Source organism: Heloderma suspectum, chromosome 2 (assembly GCF_057233095.1).
Source record: "Heloderma suspectum isolate Gila_16-S chromosome 2, 16-S_ref, whole genome shotgun sequence".
NCBI classification, from domain to species: Eukaryota; Metazoa; Chordata; class Lepidosauria; order Squamata; family Helodermatidae; genus Heloderma; species Heloderma suspectum.
Window position 1 is genome coordinate 217,033,490 of NC_139459.1, and position 17,051 is coordinate 217,050,540.

Below are 17,051 nucleotides of genomic sequence, written 5' to 3' on the forward strand. Positions count from 1 at the left end.
TTGCTCACTGTGTGGCAAGGAGGCAGGTGAAAGTATATGCTTGTTCTCCCTCCCACATACCAGGAATTGCATAATTGGAGGAGGCATACGATCTCCTATTCACTGCAAATTCAGGTTAGACTACTGGGTCAGGGATGAAAAGTAAGAAGTAGGTTGAACAAGGGCTGCCTGCAAGCAGCAGTTCCCCTTTGGACTTTCCTATGGCAAGTTAAGGCTGCAATTCTGTGTACACGTGCCAGTGAGTAAGCCTCACTGTACACAGTAGGACTTAACTGCAATCAATAATAATAATAATAATAATAATAATAATAATAATAATAATAATAATATTTTAAACTGCACAGATTAAAAACAAGGCAGTCCCCACCCATAGGCTTACAATCTAAAAGACATGACACAAATGGAAAAAGGGATAGGAAGAGGAAAGCAAGCAAGCTCAGGCCCCTGTTCTTAAAGTTGCATAGTTCTTATAGTGACCAGTATGAATGACAACTGTTCAGGGAGGGGAGGAACCATCTGGCAACTAGTCTCTCGGCCCAGCTGCTGTCCCATGTCTCCCTCTGCTGCAGTCACATTTGGGGGTGTGCATGCCTCATATGAGTGTGTAAGCACTGTTTCTAATTAATACTGTATTTATTTCTTTAAGGACAAAGATGTCTCAAGGCTTCAAGACTTCCAAGAATTGGAGCTGGTTCTATCGATGGGTGACAATGACTTTCTGTTTAGAAATGCTCCACCAACCTTGACTGAAAGGCCTTGTTATAATAAGAAAGCATCAAAGCTGACTTACTAATTGCTCAGATGAAATACCTGTCACTAGCACTGAACTGATGAACCTGGGATTTTGGAAGGGCTGTAACCTCAGATTTGACTTCACCTTAGCAGACAGAGTTAAACTAATTAAGCATTCTTACTTGGAAGCAAGGTCAACTGAAAACAGTTGGACTTTTTCTAGTTAAGTGCGCTTAGGATGAGGTTGTCACGCTGTAGTATCTGTAGTTAGTCTTTCTGTAAACTGGCAGTGAAATAACATATTAGGATTGGATACTAAGCAGTGACAGAACATAGTCTCTCTCCATGCTGAGGTGTTCCTTACAAGGGAATTATTTCTTCTTGGAATACTGCAGAGTTAGAAACTCTCAGGGAAAGACTTAAACTAAATTGTTCTAATACTTGCTACTACTTAAAAAGAACAGGAGCACTTAGGTGGAAGGACAGAACCAGGAAATATATAGGGAATATATATTTATTGGGAAAAGGGAAGAGGAAGGAGAAACCTGGGCTTTCAAACAGTAGTTATGCTGGCATAGTGTATCAAGGCAATTTCTGAGTTACACTAATACAGCATCTTTGGAAGACAGAATGTTGCAAATGGGTAGGTAGGGTATTTCTTGCCACTTGTGCATGTCAAGAGGAGCAGCCAATGTGAGAGGCGGGACGTGGCCCAAGAGGGATATTGGGGAAACCGGCAGGAAGCTTCTGAAAGGGTGGAGGGCCGTACAATTTGGAAATGGCAAGGGGAGAACCCTTCCCTTCCCCTCTCAGCGGTACATTGTGCAGCATGGGATGCTGCTCAACCAGCCCCAGCTGCCCAGGCCTCTTAGGAGCAAGGCTGAGATTTCGGACAGCAGCACAACACTTTATTTGGCTGGTTTAAAAATCTCACCAAGTGGCTAAATCAGCTGCAGTTTCTTCAGACTGGTGCCGAGATCAAATATTTGAACATATTTACTGTATTAATCCGAACCATAAATGTGGTGTTGACCGAGACTGCTAGGGTGTGTGTGTCTAACTTATGAATGCTTGTCAGTAAACAATGCAGAATGGTTGGTGATCTCTAGTGGTGTTTGGGTGTTTTTATGTTTTATTTTTGTGTTTTGATGAAGCTTAAGAGGTTTCCTGAAGGTTAAGATGGCACCTTCACTCTGCAGCCTGATGCCACTTGTGAAATGAGCACAATGCCCCTTGGCCTCTAGCCTTTGTCCTATTTATCCTCTGGTCTTGAAACTATTACTTATTTAAAGGAAAGTAATCTTGTAGCATTTTAAATAGCAGAAATATTTTTAATACCAAGATCAATAAGATAACATCTTGGAATTTCTAAGCATTTTTGACAGGAGTTGCTTGCATTTCATATAGGCATGTCCAGCTTTTCATCATCTTGCTAGTTCATCTTCTGTATACTCTGCTTTCCAGAACTAGAATAAACAAATCTGGAAAAGCATGGAATATAATAATGCTTTTGGATAATCAACAATATACCTAGTTTTAGGATTCTGTGTACTAGTGCAGGGATATCATTTACTTTAACTACAGTTCAATGAATGTGGACTACAAGGGCGATGGACTAGAGCTAGGAACTTCGGAGTTAAAAGGAATTCAGTTGCTGATTTCAGTGCCCACATGTCAGTACTCCTAACCTGTAGTTTGGGGTAAGCGTTCACAAGCACTGTGAGTGTGACCTGAGCTTTGAGCCATGGCTTTCTGAACAACAGACCTGCCCAGTATTACAGAATTAAGGCCAGTCTGAAGGGACACTTGAATCCACAGCCATGCTTTTGGCATGCTTCCAGTACAAAGACAAGCACGGAAATTGGCCATCCAACTTTTCCAGGAAAGCTCTATGGCCAGAATGCTAGCTGTTGGGCTGCTTCTGCTTATGGATCTGAAAAATCCCTGGGGTGTGACCTGCTCATTCCTTCACACTCTTGTGGCTACTGGGTCCAATCCAAATAAGTGAGGGCCGCCATCTGCTCCTGCCCAGCTGCCTATCAAAGTTTTCCAGTCACTGTCACCTATGGCCACCTATTGACTTAATCCGCAAGGAGAAAAGGGAAGGAGAGAAGTGCTTCCCTGCAAGAGAAAGGGGATTTCCTCATCTTGGACACCCCTCCTCTGACTTGTGTGCACACCTCTCCCTCCCCTCCTGCAGGGAGAGGGAATTACCTAGCTCTGGATTTCCTGCATCAAGCAAGGGGTTGGATTAGATGGCCTACAAAGCCCCTTCAACTCTTATGGTTCTGTGGGATGTAGTCGTGGCTACTAACCACTGCCTCCTCAGAGTGGCCAATTGGCGAAACTCATTGACCGGGACTGTATAGAATTCATTCCCCAAAACGCGTGGAGGCAAATTTTCTTGGGTCCTGCCCTTTCTCTTCTGAGACCCTATAGGGGGCAGGCTGGAAATAAGTGCCTTTCTGTGCACTTACTCACAAATTCCAGAAATTTGGATCTTATCTTGCTTTCTCAAACAACCCAGGGGAGGTCTTCATGACAATGGAATAAGAAGCGCGTTGGAGTATTATCTGGATTTTCATGGAATCGGTTTGGTCCATCGGGGACACACGAAGCAAGAAAAGCCAAGTGCCCTGTACCTTTAAAATCAGTTTTTCATGGGTCACACAGTGCTTGAAAGGAACATACTTTTGGTGGCGGGAGTACAACTGAATGTTATCAACCTGGCAGGGGCTGCTCAACCAATGAGAGAGACTTGTTTCCTGCCCCTGTCCAGGCTCACCCCCCCATTTTGCCTGAAGAAGCCAAAAACCCCAATTCTCCAGTACAGCATCTGAAGGCTCCCTATAAGAGCAGCCCACCACCGCAATTTCTCACCGTTCCAACCAAGGATCGTGGAATTATTGGTTCCACACACAGCCTTTCTCTTTCTCTGGGCACTTTCTCCCTGCTTACAATGATAGGCTCCCCAGACCTCGCCAGATTGGAGAAGTGACTTTACATAACATCAAAGAAGTGACTTTACACAATATTGCAGACACCATTTAACACAACAATGGAGAAGCAAAGTAATGCAAACATCAGAGAAGTGCATCATCACAGAGGCTAATTACTGGTGAAATGGGAGTGCAGGGCAATTCTGAAGGCTGGAAAGGCTCAGTGAGGTCACGGCCAGGTGAAAGACACACTGTTGGCCCAGGCTATCATGCCGACGTAAATGCAGAATTTGGAGGCCCACAGCACCAGAAGCGCACAGAACCTGAATTAAAGAAATCAGAGAAAAAGTAGTCTCAGAAAATCCGGCTTTTCCACTGGAAATCTCCGGGGTGACTGCAGATTGGCCATGACGTTATCTGCCACAAACGACCTCAAAATGCTCCCAATTCGCAGCAAATCCTCCATGAGGACAGCTCCCCATTTATCACAACAGGGAATGGAAAGAATTATGCTACTAAGAGGGTCTCTATTGCTTATCATTGTTTGCTAAAGGATCACAGTGGTTATATATTACGCCATTAAGCTACATGTCGCAATTAAGAGGCTTAATAATATACTGTGTCTAGCAGTATATTAAGTCTCTTCCATTATCCCATAAAGGAGGAGTGGACAACACAGTCCCTTCCCTCCCTGGCCCTTTTTTGCCAAATCCAATTAATTAATCCAGCACTATATTTTCATCTTCTCTCAGATCTTCTGACAAAGGGATTTAATGTCAAATGTTATTTAGCTTCAATGGCCCATGTTAGTCACTTGCCCAGGCTAGGGCTTAAAAGATGCACTGAATAATCACTGTGATGAATATAATTAATTAACCACCGAATTTTAAGATGTGGCTTTAAAATCTGAGCTGTCCTTTATTAAAGGCAGCCCAGAGCCCATGGCATTATTGTGAACAATCAATCTATATACACAGCCCTTGATTCAGGCAAGATATTTGAAACTTGGATCTATACAATACATGATTTGCTTGGATTAAGTAAGTCAGCAATAACCATCATTAAAATCCCTGTGTTGATACTATAGTATTTGGATGGATTTATAACTTACAGATAAAGCAGTGATTTCACTAAAATTAAGTATTTTAACAGGTAAACCTTTTACATTATCAGTTATCTTTCTATGCACTCAGAGAACAATTTTATATTGTATAACTTATGCAATTTATAAAAGAGGGTTTTATTAGCTTTGTTAACCAAATTATTAACCTAATAACAACTGTGTAGTTCTTTCTAACATCAATGGATATAAACAATTCAGGACTTCCTGCATTGCTACATAAAAAAACATGGTTAAAATGAAGAATTAACCAAATGGTTTAGGTCTAAGATTGTTTCCTATGTGTTGTATCCTTTTTACAATTAATTTTTTTTTGCCTTTCAAATGGGAGATCTGGTTTTTCCCCCGCGTCCCAATTTCATTTAAATATATTGTTAATTGTGTGCTCTCTTATGATGGGACATTAGCTTTCCCAGCTGAGAATGAAATTCTGAATTTGCATTTTTGCCTTAATGAGTTTCTAGCAACTCTGCTACTGTTTTGCATGCCCTGATTACAGTAGTCAAGTAGATAAATTGTGTGCTTTATGTAGAGCAGCCCTTGAAGACTGTTCAGAAACTTCAGCTAGTCCAGAATATGGAAACACAGTTTTTGGTGAGAGTAAACACATGGGGATATTTACACTGAAGTAGCAAGAGCTCCAGTGGTTACCAGTTAGGTTTTTAACCACTAGAGTTACAAACATAGCCACAATTGTACACACACAAGCTAAATTTAAGGTACTGGTGTTAACCTTTGAACTATACAGTTTGGGGCCAGATTAATGACCCCAGCTATGATCTGAGATGAAGACATGAGGCGTTTTCCAGGTACCAACTGTCAGGGTGGAAACTGAGCTGATAGAACCCCAGAGCAGTTCTGATTCTGAGGAGGACCAGCAATCCATGGGAGAGGAGCCAGCTCATCCCTCACAGGCACAGCAGCTGGCAGAGATTCCTCCTGCTGGCATTCCTGAGATAGTGATCCTAGCAGTGAGAAAGTGCGGGAGGGGGGCTTGCTAGACGCTCGATGCAGACGCAGGGAGCGACGAGCGATGGAGGGTGCGGAAAGGAGGCATAGCACCCGTTTGGTGCGCAAGCAACGGCCGCCTCCCGTGGACCCAAGGGAAAGAGGGAGGATCTCTCCCTAGCCCATAAGTTCAGGGTCTTCAAGTGACTGTCCTTCAAACGGGGATCAACTGCCTACTCGGAGCATAGGCTAACTCTGCTGTTCCTTGCTTAGTCGCTGGTGATTAGCATCTGAAAGAGTCATTAAGTTGTAAAAGGATTAAAGCCTTGAAAAGAATCCTTTCGTCTGTGTCTTGAGTTGGCTATTGGAGTGTACTGAAAGAGGCCGCTAGGGCACTCCTGACACCAACACTACTCAAAGTAAAATTGCATCCCACTAGGAACAGGCAGTCCAGTCTAAAAGAGCATGTGCAAATCTCTTCTTTAAAAGTTAAATCCTCACCAATCAGCTCCCTCCCCCAAAATAGCTGGTTATCAAGATTTTAGCTTTTTAAAAGTGAGTTCCATGCACACAAGCCTCAGCTGCTTGTTCAAAGAGGGGAACCGCACATGCAGAGTTTCGCATCCATCTAAGGATACAAATGCAGAACCCTCCTTCTGTGTGTTCAGTGCCGGTAGCTCAGGGGTGTGGAACCTTCAGAGACTCCATATCTGGCCCACAGAGACTTGTGCCACCTCTGTGGGCCCCACCTCCTCGGCCCTGCAAATCATAAGCCCCACCCATTCTGGGGACTGGGGAGGAGGCGGGGAGAGGAATCCTCACTATTGTCTCTGAAAACAGACTGCAGATAACAATGGCGTTTACCCAGGGAGACTCTAGTGTTTTGTATCTCTAGAAGTAATTTACTAGAAAAAGAACAGAATACAGTTATGTGCTATGCATACACACACACACACACACACTACATACATACATCCATTTTCTCACCAGGATGCTTGTCGATTAAAAAAAATACATCACTATATAGAAAATATGTTTAAAAATATAAAATTAACTTTTCTGGTTCTCCCAGGCATATGAAACGTTTTGCTCCTGTATCACCATAATCTGGCAGAAATGCTGTTTTGAAAAGTATAGTACATTCAGGTATTGCTTTGGAGTAACCCCCCCACCCCCATCCAATGACTAGTCTTTTGATGATATATATATAGCAACTGTCCTGTTAAATCAATCCAGCATCTTTGGCCATACCATAGAAAATTCCTCTGGATGCTATGAGACTTGAAGGTGTGTCAAATTCGGCAATTGCTCCTTTGTCTAGAACAAGGACCCTGCAAAACAAGAGGGAAAATGTTTATATTTCAGAAAAATATCTTTCTGATGACAGGTTGCTAAACCAGTAGTGGACTTCCCATTGTCACAAGGTCCACTGATAACTGCAGAGTCCAACAGCTTTTTTAGATTACAAGGACCTCTCTCTCCCCTTTTAAAAAGAGAATATTTCTAACCCACATAATTAGAAAAAAATCGTGAAAACGTGAAATCCACAGTGGACAAGTACTGGGAGTTGAACCTGGGAGAGCTAGGATCACGGCTCACCACGCCCTCAAGACTCCCTGCCTGGTCTTGGGCAAGTCTGTCTCAGCCACAGCAGCTTACCTCCAATGCCAGTGACAGCCTCATGAGGCTGTTAGAGGGTGGACAGAAAAAAATTGTAAAGCATTCTGCAAAAGCGAGGTGTATTTAAACGGTAAATTTCAGTACTGTTTGCCACAGAATTCTAGTTTCCTCTGTTGTGTTTTGAGAGGACTTCTCTACTTGGTGAAATCAGCTGAATAAGGGCTTGGCTGCAGATAAAGAACATTGCTCCTATTATTTTGAGTGGGTTTCCTATATGGGCACTACAACACTACCATTTTTCATAATTTGTTGGGTCCTTCCAGACCGTCACCCCCTAGTTTTGTACCCATTTCTTCCCTTCCTGCTGCTGAAGTCTATTTGATTACTTTGGTACTGTATGGTAGATGGCTAGATGCAGACCTGTATCCCTCTTACACAATGCTCCAGTGATGTTTAGAAAAAAGGAACATATGACAATGACTGGGTTTGTACTATCACAGATGGGAAATAAGCCACACAGGCTTATTTATCCCCCACAGACACACACATGCTGGTTGTGTGCTGGGAGGGGGGCAGATTTGCATAATTACCCTTGGCGATGTGGTTTGTCCTCTCGTGCAAACCCAGCCCGGGTGGCTTGTTGAACATGATGGGGTCCACTTGTTTCTTTTTCTAAACCTTACCAGGATTGTGAAGGAGAGTTCTGGGTCAGCAGCAGCCACACATTCCATCCAACATTTATAATTAATTAATTAGGAGCACAATCCTATGCATGTTTAGACAGAAAAAGTCCTTCAGCTTCCAGCATGCCCCAGCCAGCATTCTGGCTGGGGCATTCTGGGAGTTATAAGACATTTTTCTGTCCAAACATGCATAGGATTGCACCACAGATAAAACATTTTGACCCTGCCTTTCCTCAGAAGACTTCAAGGTGGCCAAGAATAATAAATTAAGAAAATTAAATACCACTAAGAACTCAAAAGCAGCAGAGATTAAACTAATTATCATACAAATAACTTTTTAAAATAGCTTCCAACATTTAAAATATTTAACCAAAAGCTTTCCTAAAAAGGAAAGTCTTTACAATGAGGTGAAAGGCCATCAACGAGGTACCCTCAGGAGGAAGTTCCAAAGCTGGAGTACTGCTATTTAAAAGGCACTTTCCCTCTTCCTGACTAGAAGTATTTCAGGGGTTGCTAGGGCACAAAAAGGATGGCCTTTGTTGAAGTTCTTAATAAGTGGGAGAATCCCATATGGATCCTTCAGATATTCCAGTCCCAAAATGGGATAAAGCAGTGGTCCCCAACATGCTGCCCGCAGGGACCTCCAAAGGCACCGACAAAGCTTTCTACTCCCTGCCCCCTTCAAAAATTTATTTTTCATAAAAACCTTGAAAAGTCTTAGGAATTTTATGAAAAATATTTTTCCCCGGTTATAAGAATGTAAGAACCGTGCTAGATCAGACCAAGGGCCCATCTAGTCCAGCAGCGAAGGGCTACTTCTGCAGTGAAGACAGATGAGAAGAATTCGTTCAGCTTCTCTGCAATCTCCTTGTCCTCTTTCTGTCCTCCTTTAACTCCATTGTCATCCAATAGTCAACTGCCTCCCTAGCTGTTTCCTGCTTCTGATACATTTAAAAAATTCTTTATTTTTGGCCTTGATGTTGTTAGCAATATGCTCTTCAAAATGGTTTTTTGCATCTCTTATTGTCTGCTCGCATCGCCTTTGTGCAAGTTTGTGCTCCCTTTTGTTTCCCGCATTTGGGCAAGGCTTCCATTTTCTGAGGGAAGCCTTCTTTTCTCTAATTGCGTCCTTGACACTGCTCATTAACCATGCTTGGACTTGATGCTACCTTTCCTAACCTGTGGTACATTTTAGATAAGCTTCTAATATTGTGGTTTTGAGTAACCTCCAAACATTTTGAAGGGATTTAACCCTCTTGATGCCCCGTTTTAATTTCCTTTCAACCAGTCCTCCCATTTTAGAGAAGTTTCCTCTTTTAAAGTCAAATGTGACTGTGTTAGACTTCCTTGGCAATTTTCCACTTAAATGTACATATTAAAACTGATAGCACTGTGGTCAGTGTTACCAATTGGTTCAACAACATCTCATACTAGGTCCTGGGTGACACCACTTAGGATTAAATCCAAGGTCGCCTCCCCTTTGGTTGGTTCCATGACCAAATCTTCTAGGGCACAAACATTTGGGCATTGAGAAATGTCACCTCTTTGTAATGACTGGAATGTGCAGTTATCCAGTCAATGTGGGGTTAACTGAAGTCTTCCATTATTACAACACTTCCTCATTTGGATGCCTCCCTGATTTCATTTTCCATCTCAAGGTTGCCCTGAGTATTCTGGTCTGTGGGATGATAGCACGTTCCTAGTACTAAATTAGTTTTGGTGCCCGGTATTGTCACCCACAGCGCTTCTGTGGAAGAGTCTGCCCCTTGTAGGTGTTGTAGTCTGCTCAACACTATGCCCTCTTTGACATACAGAGCAAAGCCTCCCTCAGTATGCCCTTCCCTGTCCTTCCTGTAGAGTTTATATCCAGAGATTACCGTATCCCACTGGTTCTCTCCATTCCACCAGGTCTCCATGATACCCACTATATCCAGGTTCTCCTTTAAAACCAGGCACTCCAACTCTCCTGTTTTGGCTCAGAAGCTTCTAGCATTTGCTAGAAACACCTATACATGGTGTCCCTCCCCACATATCTCTGGTGCGTGCATCTTCTGCTGTGGCACTTAGGCCTCTTTGACTGGCTGTTATGTTCCATCATATACTCATGACCTATTTCTTCTCCTTCTACATTTGGGCAATTGAAAACATTTTCATTTTCACCCCTTAGGGATGATTTAACTTGAACCGGATGCTTCCCAGCTTCTGTTGGCTTTCCCCCAGGGTTTAGTTTAAAAGCTGCTCTGCCACCTTTTTTATGTTTAGCACCAGCAGTCTGGTTCCATTTTGGCTCAAGTGGAGCCCTTCCCTCTTGGACAAGCCTGTCTTGTCCCAAAATGTTCCCCAGTGCCTAACAAATCTGAACCCCTCCTCCCTGCAGCACTGTCTCATCCATGCATTGAGATTCCTCAGTTTCACCTGTCTAGCTGGCCCTGCACATGGAACAGGTAGCATTTCAGAGAAAGCCACCTTGGTGGTCCTGGATTTCAACCTCCTATCTGGCAACCTAAATTTGGTTTCCAACTACATTTGGTTTCCAACTACAACTACATTTCCCCACATCATCAGTACTATGACCGGCACTATCTACTAGGATACCTAGACGGTGTGTGATATCCGCAACCTCTGAACCAGGCAGGCAATTTACCATGCAGTCTACATGCCCATCACAAACCCAGCTGTCTATGTGTCTAATGAGCAAATCTCCCACTACCACAAGCCCCCCTCCCCAAGAGGCACATCCTTGGTGCAAGAGGATATTTCCTTGTCTTCCAAGGAATGGGTCCCCTTTAAGACTCCCTCATTTCCCTCTGCCTCAGAATGGCACCCTGCTTCCCCAAGAGCCCCATTCTCCATGACCACAGAGGAGCTGTCACCCAGGGAGTAGGACTGCTATTAGGTCCCTGAAGGTCTCATCCACCAATCTCTCTGTCTCTCTTAGCTTCTCCAGGTCGGCAACCTTGGCTTCAAGGGAACAAACTTGTTCCCTGAGAGCCAGGAGATCATTACACCAAACACACACCCACGACTTCTGTCCAGCAGGAAGCTAGTCATACATGTGGCACTCAGTGCAATACACTGAATAGTCCCCACAACCTTGCTGGCTTTCTACTTTCATAACTCGTTTTATACCTTCATGTTGGTTTTACTGGTCTGTATACCTGGAAAACCTAGTGGTTACTAGGTAAAGGTGGGGAATTTATTTATAGTTCTTTATTTACAGTTACTTACTATGAGTAGGGAGGGAAGAGTCGACCGCCCTGCCTTCCTCACCCTGTTGATAAACTCACACAGGTGCTTAACTCTCTTGTGTGCTGACACTTTGTCACTGGGGCTGAGACACTTCATCAATAGGGCTCCTCGCTCGCTTGCTCTCCTCCTGTTGTTGTTGATGTTCAGTCGTTCAGTCGTGTCCGACTCTTTGTGACCCCATGGACCATAGCACGCCAGGCCTTCCTGTCCTGTGCTCTCTCCCGGAGTGTGCTCAAGTTAGAGTTGGCGGAGAATTTCTCCCCGAAACTTGGGGGGGCCAAGCGCCAATGTGTTCAGCCCCCCGAACAAGTTTCGGGGAGAAATTCTCCGCACACCCCCCGCCCCCCGCACACCCCCCGGGACGGGACTTACCTTTGCTGAATGTCCCTCCCGGCGGCGGGTCTGGCCGGCGGTTCGGCGGGTGTTCGTCCGGGGCGGGAGCGGCAGCCGGTCTTTCGACCGGCTGCCGCCGCCACCATTGCAATAAAAGAAAAAAAAAAAAACGCCCCCGTGATAGGCTACGTGACGATTAACGTAGCCTATCACGGCTAGATTTGCAAAGTCAGCCGTGATAGGCTACGTAAATCGTCACGTAGCCTATCACGGGTGACTTTAAAAAAAAAAAAGCGCGTACGGATAATGGCGGCTCCCTATGGGGGCCGCCATTAGCGTACGCGCTTTTTAAAAATTTTTTTTAAAGTCACCCGTGATAGGCTACGTGACGATTAACGTAGCCTATCACGGCTGACTTTGCAGATCTAGCCGTGATAGGCTACGTTAATCGTCACATAGCCTATCACGGGGGCATTAAAAACAAAACAAAAACTTTTGAGTTCGCGGCCGGGCGAGGCGAGGCACCTCCTCCCCGGCCTGAATTTCGGCCGGGCGAGGTGGGAAGCCTCCCCCCGGCCTGAATTTTGGCCGGGCGAGGCGGGAAGCCTCCCCACCCCGGCCTGAACTTTGCGGGGGGAGCAGCAAAGCGCCTCCCCCCCACCGCGAACAAGCTTCGAGGACAGGTAAGTTACTTTCGTCCATCCCTAGCTCAAGTCCATATTCATTGCATTGGTGATGCTATCTAGCCATCTCATCCTCTGCCGTCCCCTTCTCCTTTTGTCTTCAATCTTTCCCAGCATCAGGGTCTTTTCCAGTGACTTTTCTCTTCGCATTAGGTGGCCAAAATATTTGAGCTTCAGCTTCAGTATCTGTCCTTCTCATGAGCAGTCATTGACTGCATATCTGATTTCCTTTAGGATTGACTGATCTGACCTCCTTGCAGTCCAGGGGACTTGTAAGAGTCTTCTCCAGCACCACAGTTCGAAAGCATCAATTCTTCGGCGCTCAGCCTTCCTTATAGTCCAGCTCTCACAGCCATACGCTGCTATTGGGAAAACTATAGCTTTGATTATACGAAACTTTGTCGGCAAGATGATGTCTCTGCTTCTTACTATGCTGTCTAGTTTTGCCATAGCTTTCCTCCAAGGAGCAAGCATCTTTTAATTTCATGGCTACAGTCACCGTCTGCGGTGATCTTGGAGTCCAAGAAAATAAAATCTGTCACTGCTTCCATTTCTTCCCCTTCTATATGCCAGGAAGTGATGGGGCCAGATGCCATGATCTTAGTTTTTTTAATGTTGAGTTTCAAACCAGCTTTTGCACTCTCCTCTTTCACCCTCCACAAGAGGCTCTTTAGATCCTCTTCGCTTTCTGCCATTAGGGTGGTATTGTCTGCGTATCTGAGGTTGCTGATAATTCTCCCGGCAATCTTAATTCTGACCTGTGATTCATCCAACCCGGCATTTCTCATGATGTACTCTGCATATAAATTAAATAAGCAGGGCGACAATATACAGCCTTGTCGTACTCCTTTCCCAATTTTGAACCACTCGGTTGTTCCATGTCTGGTTCTTACTGTTGCTTCTTGGCCCTTGTACAGGTGTCTCAGGAGACAGGTAAGGTGGTCTGGTACTCCCATCTCTTTAAGAATTTGCCAGAGTTTGTTGTGATCCACACAATCAAAGGCTTTAGCATAGTCAATGAAGCAGAAATAGACATTTTTCTGGAATTCTCTTGCTTTCTCCATGATCCAGCGAATGTTGGCGATTTGATCTCTAGTTCCTCTGCCTCTTCGCAACCCAGCTTGTACTTCTGGTAGTTCTCGGTTCACATACTGCTGAAGCCTAGCTTGTAGGATTTTGAGCATCACCTTGCTGGCATGTGAAATGAGCGCAATTGTGCGGTAGTTTGAGCACTCTTTGGCATTGCCCTTCTTTGGAATTGGAATGTAAACTGACCTTTTCCAGTCTTGTGGCCACTGTTGAATGTTCCAAATTTGTTGGCATATTGAGTGCAGCACTTTAACAGCATCATCTTTTAGGATCTTAAATAGCTCAGCAGGAATACTGTCATCTCCGCTAACTTTGTTGTTAGCAATGCTTCCTAAGGCCCACTTGACTTCACTCTCCAGGGTGTCCGGCTCAAGTTCAATGACCGCACTATCATGGCTATCAGGGACATTAAGATCCTTCCTGTATAGTTCTTCTGTGTATTCTTTCCACCTCTTCTTAATCTCATCTGCTTCTGTTAGGTCTCTGCCTTCTTTGTCCTTTATCATGCCCGTCTGTGCACAAAATGTTCCCTTGAGATCTCCAATTTTCTTGAAGAGATCTCTGGTCTTTCCCATTCTATTGTTTTCTTCGATTTCTTTGCATTGTTCATTTAAGAAGGCCTTCTTGTCTCTCCGTGCTATTCTCTGGAAATCTGCATTCAGTTGGATATATCTTCCCCTTTCTCCCTTGCTTTTCGCTTCCCTTCTTTCCTCAGCTACTTGTAAAGCCTCATCAGACAGCCACTTGGCTTTCTTGCATTTCTTTTTCTTTGGGATGGATTGAGTTGCTGCCTCCTGAACAATGTTACGGACCTCCGTCCATAGTTCCTCAGGCACTCTGTCTATCAGGTCTAATCCCTGAAATCTATTCATCACCTCCACTGTATATTCATAAGGGATATGATTTAGGTCATACCTAAATCAAAGGTCCTGTACCTTCCTGTAAATGTTTCAAGTCCTTCCTGTACCTTCCTGTAAATTTTTCCTATGTTTCTGGTCCTTCTTATACCAAAAACTACAGCTGATCAGCTGTTCTGCAAGCAGCAAAAGAAATAGTTTTTTTTCCAAACTCCACCCAATCTTGTACCCACACAGACCTTTCCTCTTTGTGCTCTCTTTCGCTTTCTCTCTCTCCATTGGAGACCTTGGAGAGCCATGGCCAGTCAGTGTAGACAAATGGGCCAATGGTCTATAAGGCAGCTTGCAGTGTTCCTACACGTACACTGAATTAAGCCGAAGAGCTGGCTTGTAAAGTCAGGTTACTGAACAGAAAATTTGATTCTATTCAAGGCAACTAAACGGCTATGCTAAGATCGTACCTTTTCTCCACCTTTCACATGCAGGCTGAGGTCTTTCAGCATGAAGTCCAAGCTTTTCCTATACCTTACAGAATAGTTTGCAAATTCCACTTCCCCTTGGGTGGGCCAGTCGTCTGATGGTCTTTTGTCTTCAGTTATCCAGGGAGCCTGGAGGGGGTGGTGGAGAGAGAGTTTTATCATACTGTGTTAGCCTTATAGTAATACATTTAGTATCAAAGTACTATACTATATTAACAGTTTGAGGATAGTTGAATAAGGTTGTTGAATAAGGACACAATTGTAGGACTTTTTTGTGTCTAAACATGCAAAGTATTGCACCCTAAGTCTTCCCCACTAAAGATTAACACAGACTTCTAATTTACATTGCTTGCTTGCGGAATTATTTAAAGGAAGATGTACATACACTGGTTCAATGTACACCATTGTGGACACACCACCACCAAGGATGAGAGTCACAGATGATACAAGTATCTGTTGCTCTGCTATAGCATGTAACATCTTGTGTGACTGATTAATTACACAAAGGATACCCACACTGAGGGGTGCACTAGTACCCCTTCTTTCAACCAGCTTTAGTCTACTATATGCAACTGCAGGCGCTCTTGGAGGATACCGATTAACCTCCAAGAGTGTCTAATCAGACCAAGGCTGATTAGACTGAATCAGCCTTGGTCACGCTGATGGATGACCTTTATCAAGAGAGAAAAAGGGGGAGTGCAAGCCTCTTGATTCTGCTCAATCTCTCATCAGCTTTTGATACCATCGACCATGGTATCTCCTCCTGGATAAACTCCGTGGGATGGGTATCGGATACACTCTATTACAGTGGTTCCAGTCCTCCCTATGGGGCTGATTTCAGAGAGTAATACTGGGTGACTATTGCTTGACCCCTTGGCAATTGAGCTACAGGGTGCCGCAGGGCACCATCTTGTCCCCAATGTTGTTTAACATCTATATGAATGCTAGGAGCAGTCATTAGGGGATTTGGCACTAAATGCCATCAGTATGCTGATGACATGCAGCTCTATCTCCCTGTGACATCTGAATCAGGATTGGCTGTGCAAGTCCTGGATCAGTGCCAACACTCAGTAATGGGCTGGATGAGGGCCAATAAACTGAAGCTGAATCCTGGCAAGCTGGAAGCCCTGTGGGTGAGTTCTCATGTCCAGGAGATAGGCTCACTGCCTGCTCTGAATGGGGTTGCACTCCCTCTGAGAGACCAGGTTCATGGTCTGGGGTACTCCTAGTTCCATCACTGTTGCTGAGGGCCCAAGGGGCTGCGACAGCTCAGAGTGCCTTTTACCAGCTTTGGCTGGTTCGCCAGCTATGGCCTCTCCTGGACAGGGATAGCTTGGCCACAGTAGCACAGGAATTAGTAACCTCAAGACTGGATTACTGTAATGCATTCTATGTGCAGCTGCCCTTAAGGAGGGCCCAGAAGCTGGAGCTAGTGCAGAATGCAGCAGCTCAGCTGTTGTCGGAAGCTTCCCCTTTTCAACATGTAACTCTTTTGCTGAGGGAACTGCACTGGCCGCCTATTCACTACCAGGCCACGTTTAAGGTATTCATACTGGTGCACAAAGCCTTAAACAACTTGGGACCAGGATTTCTGAGTGAGCACATTTTCTTTACCAACCTGCCCAGTCACTGGGGTCGTCAGAGGGCTTGCTCCTGGTGGTTCCACATGAACCCATGGCCCAGCTAAAATGCACCAGGAAAAGAGCCTTCAGTGAGGTGGCCCCCTTCCTGTGGAACTCCCTGCCTTCAGAGGTCAGGTAGGCACCAAAGGTATGTTGCTTTCGCCTTTCGGCACCTCCTGAAAACATTGTTATTTTGAGAGCCCTTTCTTGAGTGATCAGCCGTGGTTTATTAAACTCAGAATTTGTTTCTTTTAAAATATTTTAACTTTTTTAACATGGTGTTTTATTCTTTTATCTTTGTTGTTCACCACTCTGAAATCTTTTGATGTGGAATGGTATATAAATATTGTCAATAAAATAAACAAATAAAAATATGGAAAGAGCATATTTGAGAGGCTAGGGGCACAATCCTATGCATGTTTAAATAGAAAACTGTCCTGCAACTCCCAGCATGCAGCATGTAGGACTTTTTGCTGCCTTAGCATGCATAGGATTGTGCCTTTATTCTTCCAAAGATATGCATGTTTTTGTTAAATGCTATCAGAGATACTAATGTAAGTAGCATGATGTCTTTTATCATATGTTTCCCATTGGTAAGGGAACATGCAAGTTTCCAAGTTGCATATCTCTCTTCATCAGGGCAGAACAGAATATATAACTTATTTGGATAGTCAGAGAGTGGATTAGTTGGAAATGC

At 44.3% G+C, this 17,051-nt stretch overlaps 1 protein-coding gene across 4 annotated transcripts in view; it reads right to left on the reverse strand.

Annotated features, from left to right (window-relative positions):
* Positions 1-2,046: 2,046 nt before the first annotated feature.
* LOC146354008 (multidrug resistance-associated protein 1-like) overlaps positions 2,047-17,051 on the reverse strand; it is a 46,283-nt gene continuing 31,278 nt past the window's right edge. For 2 of the 4 annotated variants that reach the window (XM_084837950.1, XM_084837948.1), the window contains exons 8-10: positions 14,715-14,861; positions 6,991-7,070; positions 3,715-3,994 (exon numbers count right to left, since the gene is read on the reverse strand). In XM_084837950.1, the coding sequence (XP_084694076.1) occupies positions 14,845-14,861 (17 nt within the window). In that variant the 3' untranslated portion in view covers positions 3,715-3,994; positions 6,991-7,070; positions 14,715-14,844. Of the gene's footprint in view, positions 3,995-6,623; positions 7,071-14,714; positions 14,862-17,051 lie in introns of those variants that run through there. The other 2 variants (XM_084837946.1, XM_084837949.1) reach the window with 2 other exon arrangements.